Source organism: Scyliorhinus canicula, chromosome 4 (assembly GCF_902713615.1).
Source record: "Scyliorhinus canicula chromosome 4, sScyCan1.1, whole genome shotgun sequence".
In the NCBI taxonomy this organism is placed as follows: Eukaryota; Metazoa; Chordata; class Chondrichthyes; order Carcharhiniformes; family Scyliorhinidae; genus Scyliorhinus; species Scyliorhinus canicula.
The window spans coordinates 138,009,992-138,023,397 of NC_052149.1; the positions used below are offsets into that span (position 1 = coordinate 138,009,992).

Sequence of the window (13,406 nt, forward strand, 5' to 3'; positions counted from 1 at the left end):
TGGAGGGAGGAATTCCCGAAGTTATAACCCTCAACCTTTCCTCATAAGACCTACTCTCCATTCCAGGCAACATCCTGGTAAATCTCCTTTGCACCTTTTCCAAAGCTGTTAACACGGGTGCAGGGCACAGTTTAGTTATGGGTTTAGGTACCATCACTATGGGTGAGCTCCATTGGCTGCAACCCACTTCAATTGTGCCATTTTTAAGCATACTCTCAATCTCTCTGTTAACCTGTGCCAATTTTAAAGGATTAAGTCTATATGGATGTTGTTTGATAGGAACAGCTTTTCCCACATCTACATCAGCCGATTCCCGGCTGGGTCACTGTCTGTGCGGAGTCTGCACGTCCTCCCCGTGTGTGCGTGGGTTTCCTCCGGGTGCTCCGGTTTCCTCCCACAGTCCAAAGATGTGCGGGTTAGGTGGATTGGCCATGCTAAATTGCCCGTAGCGTCCTAAAAAGTAAGGTTAAGGGGGGGGGGGGGTTGTTGTGTTACGGGTATAGGGTGGATACGTGGGTTTGAGTAGGGTGATCATGGCTCGGCACAACATCGAGGGCCGAAGGGCCTGTTCTGTGCTGTACTGTTCTATGTTCTATGTTCTATGTATAGCCATTTTAGTACTTCCCAATTTATTTCTACAAACTTGCCCATGTGATATCAATAACTCTTTCAGGTCAGTTTGTTTTTCCTCTGGAAGGTAACTTAACAATTCATCCCAATTTTTAAGAACATCCTAATTTTCCAATTTAATTTGAGGTATGTCAAATTCACAGTCATCTGGATTTGGTTCGTCACTTTGAGTTAGAATCATCAAAACGTCCTTTTTCTCTCCTTCCCTTTCAAAGTACCTTTTAAGCATATTCACATGACACAGTTGATGAGTCTTTTTTATCACATAATTCACCTCACTTAATTTCCTTTCAATCTGATACGGTCCACAAAACCTAGCTTTTAAAGGCTCACCTACCACTGGTAACAACACTAAAACTTTATTCCCACTGGCAAAACTACGAACTTTGGATTTCTTGTCCCTACCCATTTCATCACATTCTGTGCAACTTTCAAATGTTGTCTAGCCAATTCACCTGCTCTATTTAATCGTTCCCTCAAATTTGACACATAATCCAGTAGTGTAATTTCTGATTTCTCGCCCACCAATTTTTCCTTAATCAATTTAAGTGGTCCTCTTACCTCATGACCAAAAATGAGTTCAAAAGGACTAAATTTGGTAGACTCATTAGGTGCATCACTAATTGCAAACAATACGAATGGGATTCCTTTATCGCAATCTTCTGGATAATCTTGACAATACACCCTCAACATTGTCTTTAATGTCTGATGCCACCTTTCTAACGTTTCCTGCGATTCTGGATGGTACGCAGTTGATTTAAATTGTTTTATTCCTAAGCTATCCATAACTTCTTTGAATAACTTTGAAGTAATATTCGATCCTTGACCCGATTGAATTTTTGTGGGTAGTCCATATCTAGTAAAGAATTTAAGTAACTCCTCCAAAATCCTTTTAGCTGTAATATTACATACTGGAATGGCCTCTGGAAACCTAGTAGACACATCCATTATAGTCAAAAGATATTGATTCCCACTTTTTGTTTTAGGAAGCGGTCCTACAGAATCAATTAGGACCCTCATAAAAGGTTCCTCAAATGCTGGAATGGGTATTAAGGGCGCTGGTTTTATCACTGCTTGAGGTTTCCCTATCACTTAACACATGTGACATGATTGACAAAATGTAACTACATCTTTACGTAGTCCAGGCCAATAAAAATGTTTCTGGATTTTAGGTTGAGTTTTCCTTATTCCCAAATGACCTCCCACTGGTACCTCATGTGCAACTCGCAACATCTCTTTTCTATACCCTACCGGAAATACTACTGGATGAACCTCTGCCCACTTTTCGTCCGCCTGCATATGTACAGGTCTCCATTTTCTCATCAAGACATCACTTTTACGGTAATAACACTCTGGTATACTCTCAGATTCCTCTTTCATATATGCTTTCTGATGTATCCGTTTTATTTCTACATCTTTCTGTTGTAACTCCGCCAATTTTCCTGAACTAAAAATATCTGCCTCATCCTCCACCTGTTCTTGTTCTTTTTCAACCATCTGATCAAAAATCGTTTCTGATAATTGCACTTCAACTTCATCTTCACTCTTTGATTTCTCCTCTTGTCTTAACCTGTGACTTTGCGACCTTGTTACTATACAATCTGGAAAAATCCCAGGATATTCATTCTTCAACACTTCAGTTGACTGATTTTCCACTGGCTTATCAACCACAGTAGGCATCACTCCCACCTGTGATCCAGCTATATCATTACCCAAGATAAACTGTATTCCTGGACAAGATAGTTTATCTATTACTCCTATACCACTTCACCACTTTTCACTGGACTTTCCAACCTTACCTTATATAATGGAACGCTACTCCTCTCACGCTGAATTCCACATATCACCACCTTTTCTGGCAACATTCTTCCCAAACTACATAATTCCTCATCTCTTACCATTAAAGATTGACTCTCCCCTGGATCTCTTAAAATTGTGACTTCTTTACCTGCTCCCCCTGATACGCATGAGTAAACTTTACCCACACAAGTAAATTCTTTAAAGACATCTGGCACCTTCTTAACAATTACTTCTTGAACAGGCTGTACAATCGTTTGCACCTCCTTCGCTTCCTTGGGCTTTCCTTTACCACTCTAACAAATCCCACTGTCATATCCTGTTTTACCACATCAGCCTTCCCAGTGCTTGTCTTCAACCACCAACACTGTGACTTTACATGGCCTAGTTTATTACAGTGAAAACATTTGAAACTTTTCATTCCTTTTCCAGCCTCCTGGATTTCTTTTTAAATCTGAGGTACAGTCTCTTTATTATCTCCCATCAGATCACCTTTACCTATCCCACTTGAGTATTTCTCATGTCCCCAGTCTCTATCCCTCACCGCCTGAAACTGATGTCGGAAACCAATCTTTGATTTATGAACTAATACATAATCATCTGCCATTTCTGCTGCTAATTCACAGTTTTAACCCTCCGTTCTTCTACATTAGTTCTCACTACATCAGGAATTGAATTTTTAAACTCCTCCAGAAGTATAAGAGCTTCATACATTTGGTCTATTTTCAAAGCCCTGATCCACCTATCAAAATTACTCTGTTTGAGCCTTTCAAACTCCATGTATGTTTGACCAAATTCTTTCCTTAAATTTCTAAACCTTTGTCTGTAAGCTTCAGGCACTAGCTCATATGCACTTAAGATGGATTTCTTTACCTCCCCATACATTCCAGATACCTCCTCCAGTAGTGATGCAAACACTTCACTCGCCCTACCTACCAGCTTTGTTTGAATCAGTAATACCTACATGTCCTGTGGCCATTGCATTTGTTTAGCTACCTTCTCAAATGAAATGAAAAAGGCTTCTACCTCCTTCTCGTCAAATCTTGGCAATGCTTGGACATATTTAAATAGATCACCACCACGTCTTCGACTATGACGCTCTGTCTCATTATCCTCATCCATCTCCTCCAACTGTACGTGTCCCTTTGCGTCTGCCAATTTTAACTGATTTTCATGGTTCAGAGCCATTTTCCGAAGTTCAAACTCTCTCTCTTTTTCCCTTTCCTCTCTATCTCTTTCTTTGTTTCTTTCTTCTCTCTCCTTTTCTTTTTCCTCTCTATCTCTATCTCTTTCTTTTTCTTTCATTGCATATTCCCGGACCAGCCTCCCCGGACAGGCGCCGGAAATTGGCGACTAGGGGCTTTTCACAGTAACTTCATTGAAGCCTACTCGTGACAATAAGCGATTTTCATTTCATTTCATTTCATTTCAAGCCGCTTTAATTCTTTTTCATGTTCAAGTTGCTTTAATTCTTTTTCATGTTCAAATTGCTTCATCTGCAACTGGAGCTTTGCCATATCTAATGAGTCAGAATGTATCACAGGCAAACGTAAATGCGCAGATACCGCGTTAAGTACCTCATCTTTTCGCATTTTGCTAGGCAGTGCTAACTGCAATGCTTTTGCCAAACCTAACAGTCTGTTTTTAGTCTCTGTCAGTAAGGACACGTGTTACCGTGTCCACCCCCAAAAATGTCTGAGCCTCCGAAAGAGCCATTGTTCACAACACCCTCCCCACTTAAACTAAAATACGACACCGGAAAAGCACTGTCTTTAAGTTCACAAAAGCCAATCCAATAGATCGACTTTTATCCCCCTTGAGCCCCCAATTGTTATGGGAGAGGTGTATTCAGAACCCCAAAATGTATCATGGAGTTCAACCAACCACCACCTTTAATGGATTGTTGCTTTTGAAGCATACGGCTTGTTCCCCAGGTGTAGTATTACAATTATGGACACGTGGTTTTTAAAACAAAACAATGTTTATTCCATGAACTCAAATTAACCTTTTAAATGAACATTGGATCTCTTAACACTCCTTACTTCAAAGATAACCCCGAAAATAATACAACACTACCCAATCCTGCAAACTGTTCCTTTACACATCCAAAAGACTTCACCTTCACAAAAACAGTAACACACCAGGTTATAGTTAATATATATTTTCTGTTGGATGGCAGAGATACATCAGGTTGGTTGACTTCAGCTCCAGCACCTTGCTTTTTCTTCATGCACTTCACAGCCACAAAAACGCAGTCACACCCAAGCTGCTGTCTCAAACTGAAACTAAAACTCCCAAAAAGTGGAAGCGACCTCACCTCCCCACCCCGGTGACATCACTTCAGTACATTTATTAAACATCCAATTCTTAAAGGCACTCTCACATGACACTTTGTTCTATATGTCACAGTGTCTTCCTGCTCAACCAGAGTCTTCGACAGCATGCCGGATCCGGCTGGTCATCTAATGACAGGTGCTGCCGATACACACCATGAAACATAGGAGCAGAATTAAGCAACTTGGTCCATCGAGTCTGCTCCGCACGAGGCCTCATACAGCACATTCTGGGCTTGTTGGGCAGCTGGCTCTCCATCCCGGGCGGCTGCCTCCTCATCCCCTGGGGCAGGCTCGTCTGCTGCTGCACGCTCTGCCACCACACACTCAGCTGCTTCAGCGTCTTCCTCCTCAAGCAGCGCCAGCTCATGCAGCCACAGAGCATCCCCTAGGGCAGCGGTGACCAACAGGAAGGCCATCATTGCTGGTTGAATTCCAATATCCATTGTCTGCAGGGGTGAAAGGCCGACATGTTAGCATGATGTGTACCCCTGTGCCCAACCTAGTCCAATGATCTACACAGTGGCCCAGGCTGGCACTGCGGACTCTGCCCCCGCATGCCCCACACATCTCCGCACCCAAACGGTGTTTACTGTACATGCTTTCCGGAACGCATTGATATCGCTGTTGAGGTGATGGAGAATGGCGACTGGCATCAAATCGGCATCCACAGAGATTTTGGGGTTGGAACCAATTCTCCGTCCAGTCGCGTTTCCCGATTTTGATATTGGCCAACTGAAAATCTCGCCCTATATTTTATATTTCAATAAGATCTCTCATTCTTCCAATCTTCAACGTGTATAGGCCCAACCTGCTCAATCCTTGCTTATAGTGAACTCCTTCATCCCAGGAATCAACCTTCTTTGAATTGCCTCCAAATGAAGGTACATCCCTTCTTAAATATAAAAAACAAAATTGTATGCAGCACTCTAAATGTGGTGTCATCAACACACTGTACAGTTATAGAAAGACTTCCTTACTTTTACACGCCATCGCCCTTGCAAGAAAGGCAAGCATTCCATTTGCCTATCTAATTACTTACTGTACCTTCATCACAACATTTTGTATTTGATGTACCCACACATCCAGCTCCTTCTCTACCTCAGCATTCTGTAGGCTCTCTCTATTTAAATCAATTTTGCTTTTTTATTTTTCCACGTACCTCATATTTCCCACATTATGCTGCATCTGCTAAATTTAACCTATCATTCAACCTATCTACATAGCCTTATAGTATCTTTGTATCCACCTTACACCTTGCTTTCCCACCTTTCTTTGCATTGTCAGCAAATTTGGCTACAATACACTCCATTCCTTTGAGTGTAAATATGTCATGGTCCAGCATTACTCCCAGAGGAATTCAGGTTGTCAACGTAAAAATGATCCATTTATCCTAGTTCTCTTTTATTTAGACAGTCTTTTGTGTCTGCTAATATTGCAAACAATTTGAGCTTATATTTTAGTTGACACCTTATTGAATGCCTTCAATCAGAACAACAATTCTCCTTTATCCACCCCATTCATTATATCATCAGAGATATAATGCAACACAATATAAACATGATTTTCCATTTTTTACAATCTTGGTAAAACCAAATAACTTATTTTTAAAGGAAATCAAAATTCCAGTTATCTACTAAGATCACAAAATAGCAGGACATAAGATTCCATGATTTAAAGCAGGATTTTCTTTTTACTGTACACGAGTCAAACAAGTCAAAAACTCAATAAAATCTTAGCTGACTGTCTGTACACAAAAACCTAGAAACAACATAAAAGTTAAACACGAATCAACAGGCAAAAAAACATGGTCAGTTATAAACTATAAATGGCAGTTAACACAAATTCAATCAGCAGCCCAGTCAGAAATAAAGGCACCCATCTCTGTCACAAAGCCTTTCAAAACTCTGTCCACTTCAGAGAATTTCAACTTCTCTTCTCGTATTTTGTTTGATCGCCACAACAGGACAACTAACCCGAGTTTCAGTGACATGGCGTTCACCAGAAATGGCACAGTCTGAGTGACATAGATGCATTAGTGTTATCTTCATAACATTGAGAAACAGCTCCAACAACTATGGGGTCGATTTTACATTGCCCGACGCCGGTAGCATGTTTCGAATTTGGCACTGAACAGAGGATCGGCTGAAAAACAGGATCGGCACTGGACATCAATCCCATTCCATTGCTCTTGTTCCCCCAGTGGCCTCGAGCTACACACCCTGCGCTGTCCAGAGGATGAAAATCAATGATTTTCACTGAGTCGCCACCCCAACTTTACGCACCGACTCCCACAATGGGAAATCCTCCTGGTGGGATTTGGTGCAAGTTTTCCCAAGCGTGGCCCTTACGGGGCGGACCCCATGGTCTGTCAAGGGGATCAGTGCATAACTGACATGCCCCCCCCCCCCCCAAAGTCCATTGGCAAGCTCTCCTCCCCCATCCCCACAGTGCAAATCCTGCACTTCTTGTCCAGATCCCCCTCCCAACGATCCCCCCCCAGCACCCCATTAGAGCCCCCATCAGACCCTCAACAATGCAATATATTGCTGTGTGAAATTGAATGGAAGATTTGCATTTCAAAGATTGGAGGCCCAATCCAGCAATTTCAATAATCTAAAGTCACCGATGATCCATGACCAAGTAGTGTTTGGGATGTCGAATGACAAACTCCGTGAGAGATTGTTATGGGAAGAAAACCTGAAATTAGAAAATGTATAAAGATCTGAAATGCGAATGAGCTGGCTGCACAGTAGATCAGTACACTCAGCTTAAAACATTTTGGTGCCAACATGGAAGAAGATGCAAACGCCATCAGCACTGTGACGCAGTTCAATAAAAAATATGGTCTCAGTGCGAGCGGCCATTTTAAACGGCCGACCAGACCCGCCATTTTATGCCAAAGATGTGGCAATCGTCATGGACCACAGTAATGTCCAGCATTTGGAAAAGTATGTTCCAAGTGTGGCAATACAAATCATTTTGCGAAACAATATTTTTCACGTCCCACGATGGACCAAACAACTGAGACTACTAATAGACTACAGTGGGAATGAAATTAAGACATTGAGTGTATGTGAACTCGAAGCATGGGTACACAACAGAAGTCACATCATGCCATTTTCCATTGTGGATACGAAACACAAGTCCATCATAGGAACAGATGCATGTGAGGCCCTGAACCTAGTTGAGCGGCTGTACGTCCAATACAGCGAGGCGACAAAAGATTACTGCGACTACAACGAGATACAGCGACAACGTTATCCAATGAGATACAACCAATAGTAAAACTGGAAGACGATAAACCAGAGGCAGAAATGGCGGATCCAAAGGGGACTTCAGAGTTCTGGTTAGTGGTCTTCAAAAATGAGGATTTGCTCAGTGACATGATACAGGAACATGATGAGCCTATCCTGAAGCATCTACAAGATGTAGCCATAAATTAATCGGATCCGGGACAGCCAATGAACTTTACTCTGGAGTTTAAGTTTGAACCGAATGAGTGCTTCACAAATAAGGTAGTCGCAAAAACATACCAGATGAAGTCACGGCCTGGTGGTCTGACTTCTTTGTATTTGCACTCACAGGATGTACAGGGTGCCACATCGACTGGAAGAAAGTAAAAAATATCACACTGAAAACCATTAAAACTAAGCAGTCGTATAAGAGTCGGGATGCCCGTAAAACAATTATGCAAACTGTGCTAAATGACTTTCTCTTCAATTTCTTCACTCCACCTGTGGTTCCAGAGCATGCAGTGTTAGATGGAAGCTCTGCAGCAAGACTCGCTACTGACTTGAAAATCGGTCATTTCCTACATGAACACATAATTTCATGAGCAGTATTATACTTCATGGAAGATGCTATTACAGGCGATGATGATAAATATGATGTTGACTATGATGACGATCATTACGATGATTAAAAGTACGCGACCATGATTATGATGAGGAAAGTGAATACTCAGATGATGAACTAGAAGGGGAAGACGGGCCATTCCAGTGGTTTGGGGGGAGTGATGAGGTGATCACAAGGGATGCCCATTCTGTGCAGGACACCGAGAAGTAAGATGGCGTATGCAGTGACCAAAAGTGAGATTCCAGTAGCAGACACTTCAGATGAGAGTAACTTAGCTGCAAACAGACTAATAACAAAATAAATAATACCCATTCTGGAAAAACTGGCTCCAGAGACAAAAGGTGAATCATCTCAGGCCTACAAAATGGTTCAGGTAGTGGACTCACCAATACCTCAGGCCACTCCACCAAAAGACATATTAGAGCAGATGGCTGTATCTGTATGCAGATGATACTGGTAGCATACGACCAGACGAGGATGAGCCACTACCTAGTTCTTCAGGAAAAGATGGCCCATGCATTATTATACTGAGCGACGATGAGCCATCACTTGGGGGTCAAACACAGGATGAACGAACAGCACCCAGTGTTGGGGATGTGGATTCAACCCAGACACCAGCGAGCGAGGCTCTGCAGCCCACTACTGAAGGTGCAGACTTGACCACGACCGCATAAGTATGCCAACAGTGGACATCTCAGCAGATGATCCACAAGCAACCACTCTCATGGCGCAGACCAGCTGCAAGACAGGTACTACCAAAGCCAAATAGAAAAAGAGGCGCAGTCACAATATTACTCTCACAAAAAAGAAGAGATGTAGAATGGGGAATTCCACGAGTCTCACCTGTGATACTAAACAGGAAAACATCGGCAATGTGGCCGACACCTGTGATACTAAACAGGAAAACATCGGCAATGTGGCCGACACCTGTGATACTAAACAAGAAGACATTGGCAATATGGCCACCAAGCCAGAAGGTACATGACGACACAGCAAAACGCATTGTGTTTTAAAACTCTGTGTAGTAATCTATATAGATAACTGTATAGTTATCTTTCCACGTGTTTGCTAATAAATCATTATTCTAGTTAAACAACTAGATGTTCTGAGTACATCATTACAACGGTGGGATTACAGAACACAAGACTACATCTAGCTTCTCTCTTTTTCAGCATACGTGTACGGCATTACCAGAATCACCCTCATCTACTGATGTTGGGATAATTGGCCAGTATTTTCCTCGGGCTGGGTTTAACTGGGCACAGCAATGCTTGCCCTCCCCCGCTCCCACCCCAGCTAAAATGTCAGTGGGAGAATCCACTATGGGTAGAAGTTTAAAGATGGCACGCAATCAGCACTCGTCACCACGAGAGTCAGCACCTCCCTTGAGTTTTGAATGGCAGTGTGCAGGACCTCCTCTCTGCCCTTGGAAGAAAGTCCCGATTGGCCGACTGCTCTTCGACCTGGCTAGGCACAGCGCTGCAGTGGTCAGAAGTGGTACTGCAGCGCTCTGCCTGGGACTAAATCCTGTGACCATTGAAACGGTAAGTCCCAGGGATCCCTAGGGCAGGAACAGGAGGGTACGAGATGCCCGGGGGTCAGGAGGCGATTAATCTCAGCATCAGGAGATAGAGTGAGGGGGTCCCGGAGCTCCAACACGCCGAGGTGGAAGCTTCCCCAACTCTGAGGGGGCCTGAGATGGAGAAAATATTTCGTATCACCTTTCCACCCTAACTGCTCCTGTCATCTAAAAATTAAGTCTCGGTGGAAAAAGACCATTAAGTGGCCACTCTCTCACCGGCTATCTCTCTCTCCTGGCTATCTTTCCCCTCCTTTGTGCTATCTCTATCTCCACCACCATCTCTCCCTCTCCCCTCTCTTTAATGCCATCTTTCATTGCCCAGCCATCATTCTCAACTCCCACCATCTCTCTCTCTGTCCCCCCATCATTTCTCTATCCTCCCTTCTGCCATCATTCTTAGTCCCACCATCCCTTCACCATGCTCTCATTCCTCTCCCCAGTCTTCCAAGCTTGATAGACCAGGACCATCCTCAATGACTGCAGCTCCTATCTTAGATGCAGGATTTCCCACGTGCATGCTCAGCCTCTCAGTCTGGCCAGCTTGCTGTTGTGAAACAGAGTAAAAAATTGCGAATGAGGTCTTGATGTTAAATCCAGTTGGAGCTTCATATTCCTGACATTTCCGGATTTCCTGGCTGTTCGCAAGTCCCCTGCTCCCTCTGTCTAAATCTAATCACCTGGTCTCTGAGCTGAATTATTTCCTCCCAGTAACTCTTAGTAAAAGTTGCTCCCTGTCCTGAAGAAACTGAGTAACCACACACACAACTGAGTAACCACGCACACACACCGGCTCAATCAGTACTGTCTGCAATCAGTTCCAATTAATGTTGGTTATTAACAGGAAAACTCTCCCTCACTGTATTTAATATCAGGAATTGTGTTACTCACCTTAACTGCAGCTTGTGCCTGATCCAGGCTCAGCAATGTGTGGGAGTTATGTTTCCCTATTATTGTACAGGAAACACACACACACTCAGCTTCCTCTTTACAGTAAAACTCCAGGATTTTCTTATGATCGATGCACTGCCTGGCTGTGATGTCAGCCACAGGTTCAATGAGGTTGTGATCTTTGTAGGTCTTATTCCGTAAATGTGGTCTTAAATGAAGGAAACAAAAGGAAGCTAAACAAGTAAGACATGTTTTCGCAGCTGGGAATGGCTTTACATCACAGCTATCACACTTGGCGCGCCACGCATCAGTGGGAAGCTGTGATTGGTTGTATTTTTCCACTATATTACTCAGCGTGATGTTTCTCTCTAGTTTTGGTCTGTTTTTGAATTTCCGGCGACAATGAGGACATTCAAACGGTCCTGTTGCCTGGGTCCAAACTTTCTCAATACATTTCAAACAAAAGCTGTGTTGACATGGCAATGTCGCAGGACTCTGGTACACATGGAGACACACAGCACAGGTTAATTCGTCCTCTAAAATTCCAGGATCCATTGTTGCACCAACTGAAGAGGTTTCACACTGCACCGGAGAGACTGGAAACAGAGCAGGAAGTGAAATCCTTATAAACACTCGGAGCAGGGACTTTATGACTCACTTTACTGAAGGTTAACTCTTTCATTCCTACAGTCGCAGTTTAGAACCATAAAAGAAAACCAAAAGCGTATTTGTATATGGAGCCAGAAGACAGCAAACTGGTCTCATTAAATAGGCTCAGGCTCATAAGCACCCCAAAAGAATTTAACAAATTAAAAATAATTCAAACGGGACAAGTAAACTTTAGAAATCCTGAAGCGGGGAAGAACCTTTCTGGGAGGAATTAATAACATCCAGAGAAAGTCAAGAGGCTCATTAAAGCAGCAAAGAGATTAAAAAGAAACAAAGCAGCAGAGACTTTGTGTCTCACCACAAAAAAACCTCCAAACTGTGTAGAACTGCAACAAATAATGTTGAATACAGTCAGAGGAAGTCACAATCAAACTGTACATGTTTCTGGTCAGAAACATCTCAAATGCCAGGTCCAGTTCTGAAATTGGAATGGGAGGAGGTCATTCAGCTTTCATGCTTGTTACACCATGTGAGGAGGTCAATTCAGCTTTCATGTCTGTTACACCATGTGAGGAGGTCAATTCAGCTTTCATGTCTGTTACACCATGTGAGGAGGTCAATTCAGCTTTCATGTCTGTTACACCATTCAGTTTGATATTTTTTTATCTGTATCTTAACTCCAGCTGCATATCTTTGTCTCCAATCTTAATATTCTTTATGCCTGACAAAATATCAGTTTTGAAATTATGAGTTGGTCCCAGTCCTTTATTGGGAAGAAAGTTGAGGGTGGCAAGGTGGGACAGTGGTCCTCACAGCATCTGGGACCAGGGTTCAATTCCAGCCTCGGGTAACTGTGTGAAGTTTTCACTCTCCCTGTGCCTGCATGGGTTTCCTCCAGGTGCCCCGGTTTCCTCCCACAGTCCAAAGATGCGCAGGTTAGGTCAATTGGTCACACCAAATTGCCCCTTAGGATGGGGTTGCAGGATAGGGTGGGGGATTGGGCCGAGGTCTTTCGAAGGGTCGGTGACAGACTCGATGGGCCGAATAGCCTCCTTCTGCATAGTAGGGATTCTATTTGATAAGGTGATTTGATAAGATGGATTCATAATTGGCTCAGCGGTAGGTTACAGAGGGTGATGATAGATGGCCGCTTTAGTGTCTAGTGACCAGTGGTGTACCACATGGATCTGTGCTGGATCTCCTGTTGATTGTCATTTATATAAATGACATAGATGACTATGTGGGGGACAAGATTTGTAAGTTTGCGGACAACACAAAGATTGGCCAGGTGGCTAACATTGATGTTGAGTGTCTTGGGGTACAGAAAGCTATAGGCAGGATGGTCAAATGGGCGGATAAGTGGCAGATGGAATTTAACCCTGATAAATGTGAAGTGATACACTTTGTAAGTAATTTAGCTAGGAAATATACTATGAAAGGTCTAACACTGGGAAGTTCTGAAAACAAAGGGGCCTTGGCGTGTTTGTCCACAGATCTCTGAAGGCAGAAGGTCAGGTTAATAGGGTGGTGAAAAAGGCATATGGGAAACTCGCTTTTATCAATCGAGGCATAGATTACAAAAGCAGGGAGGTCATGATGGAGCTGTATAGAACTTTGGTGAGGCCACAGCTGGAGTACTGTGTGCAATTCTGGTCGCCACATTATAGGAAGGATATGGTTGTACTGGAGGGGATGCAGCGGCGATTCCC

The 13,406-nt window shown here is 43.2% G+C and overlaps 1 protein-coding gene across 1 annotated transcript in view; it reads right to left on the reverse strand.

The window, feature by feature from the left end:
* Positions 1–11,674, reverse strand: part of LOC119965032 (E3 ubiquitin-protein ligase Midline-1-like) — a 78,146-nt gene extending 66,472 nt beyond the window's left edge. Inside the window, exon 1 of the mRNA XM_038795242.1 lies at positions 11,089–11,674. Coding sequence (XP_038651170.1) covers positions 11,089–11,643 — 555 coding nt within the window. The 5' untranslated portion in view covers positions 11,644–11,674. The remainder of the gene's footprint in view (positions 1–11,088) is intronic.
* Positions 11,675–13,406: the final 1,732 nt, after the last annotated feature.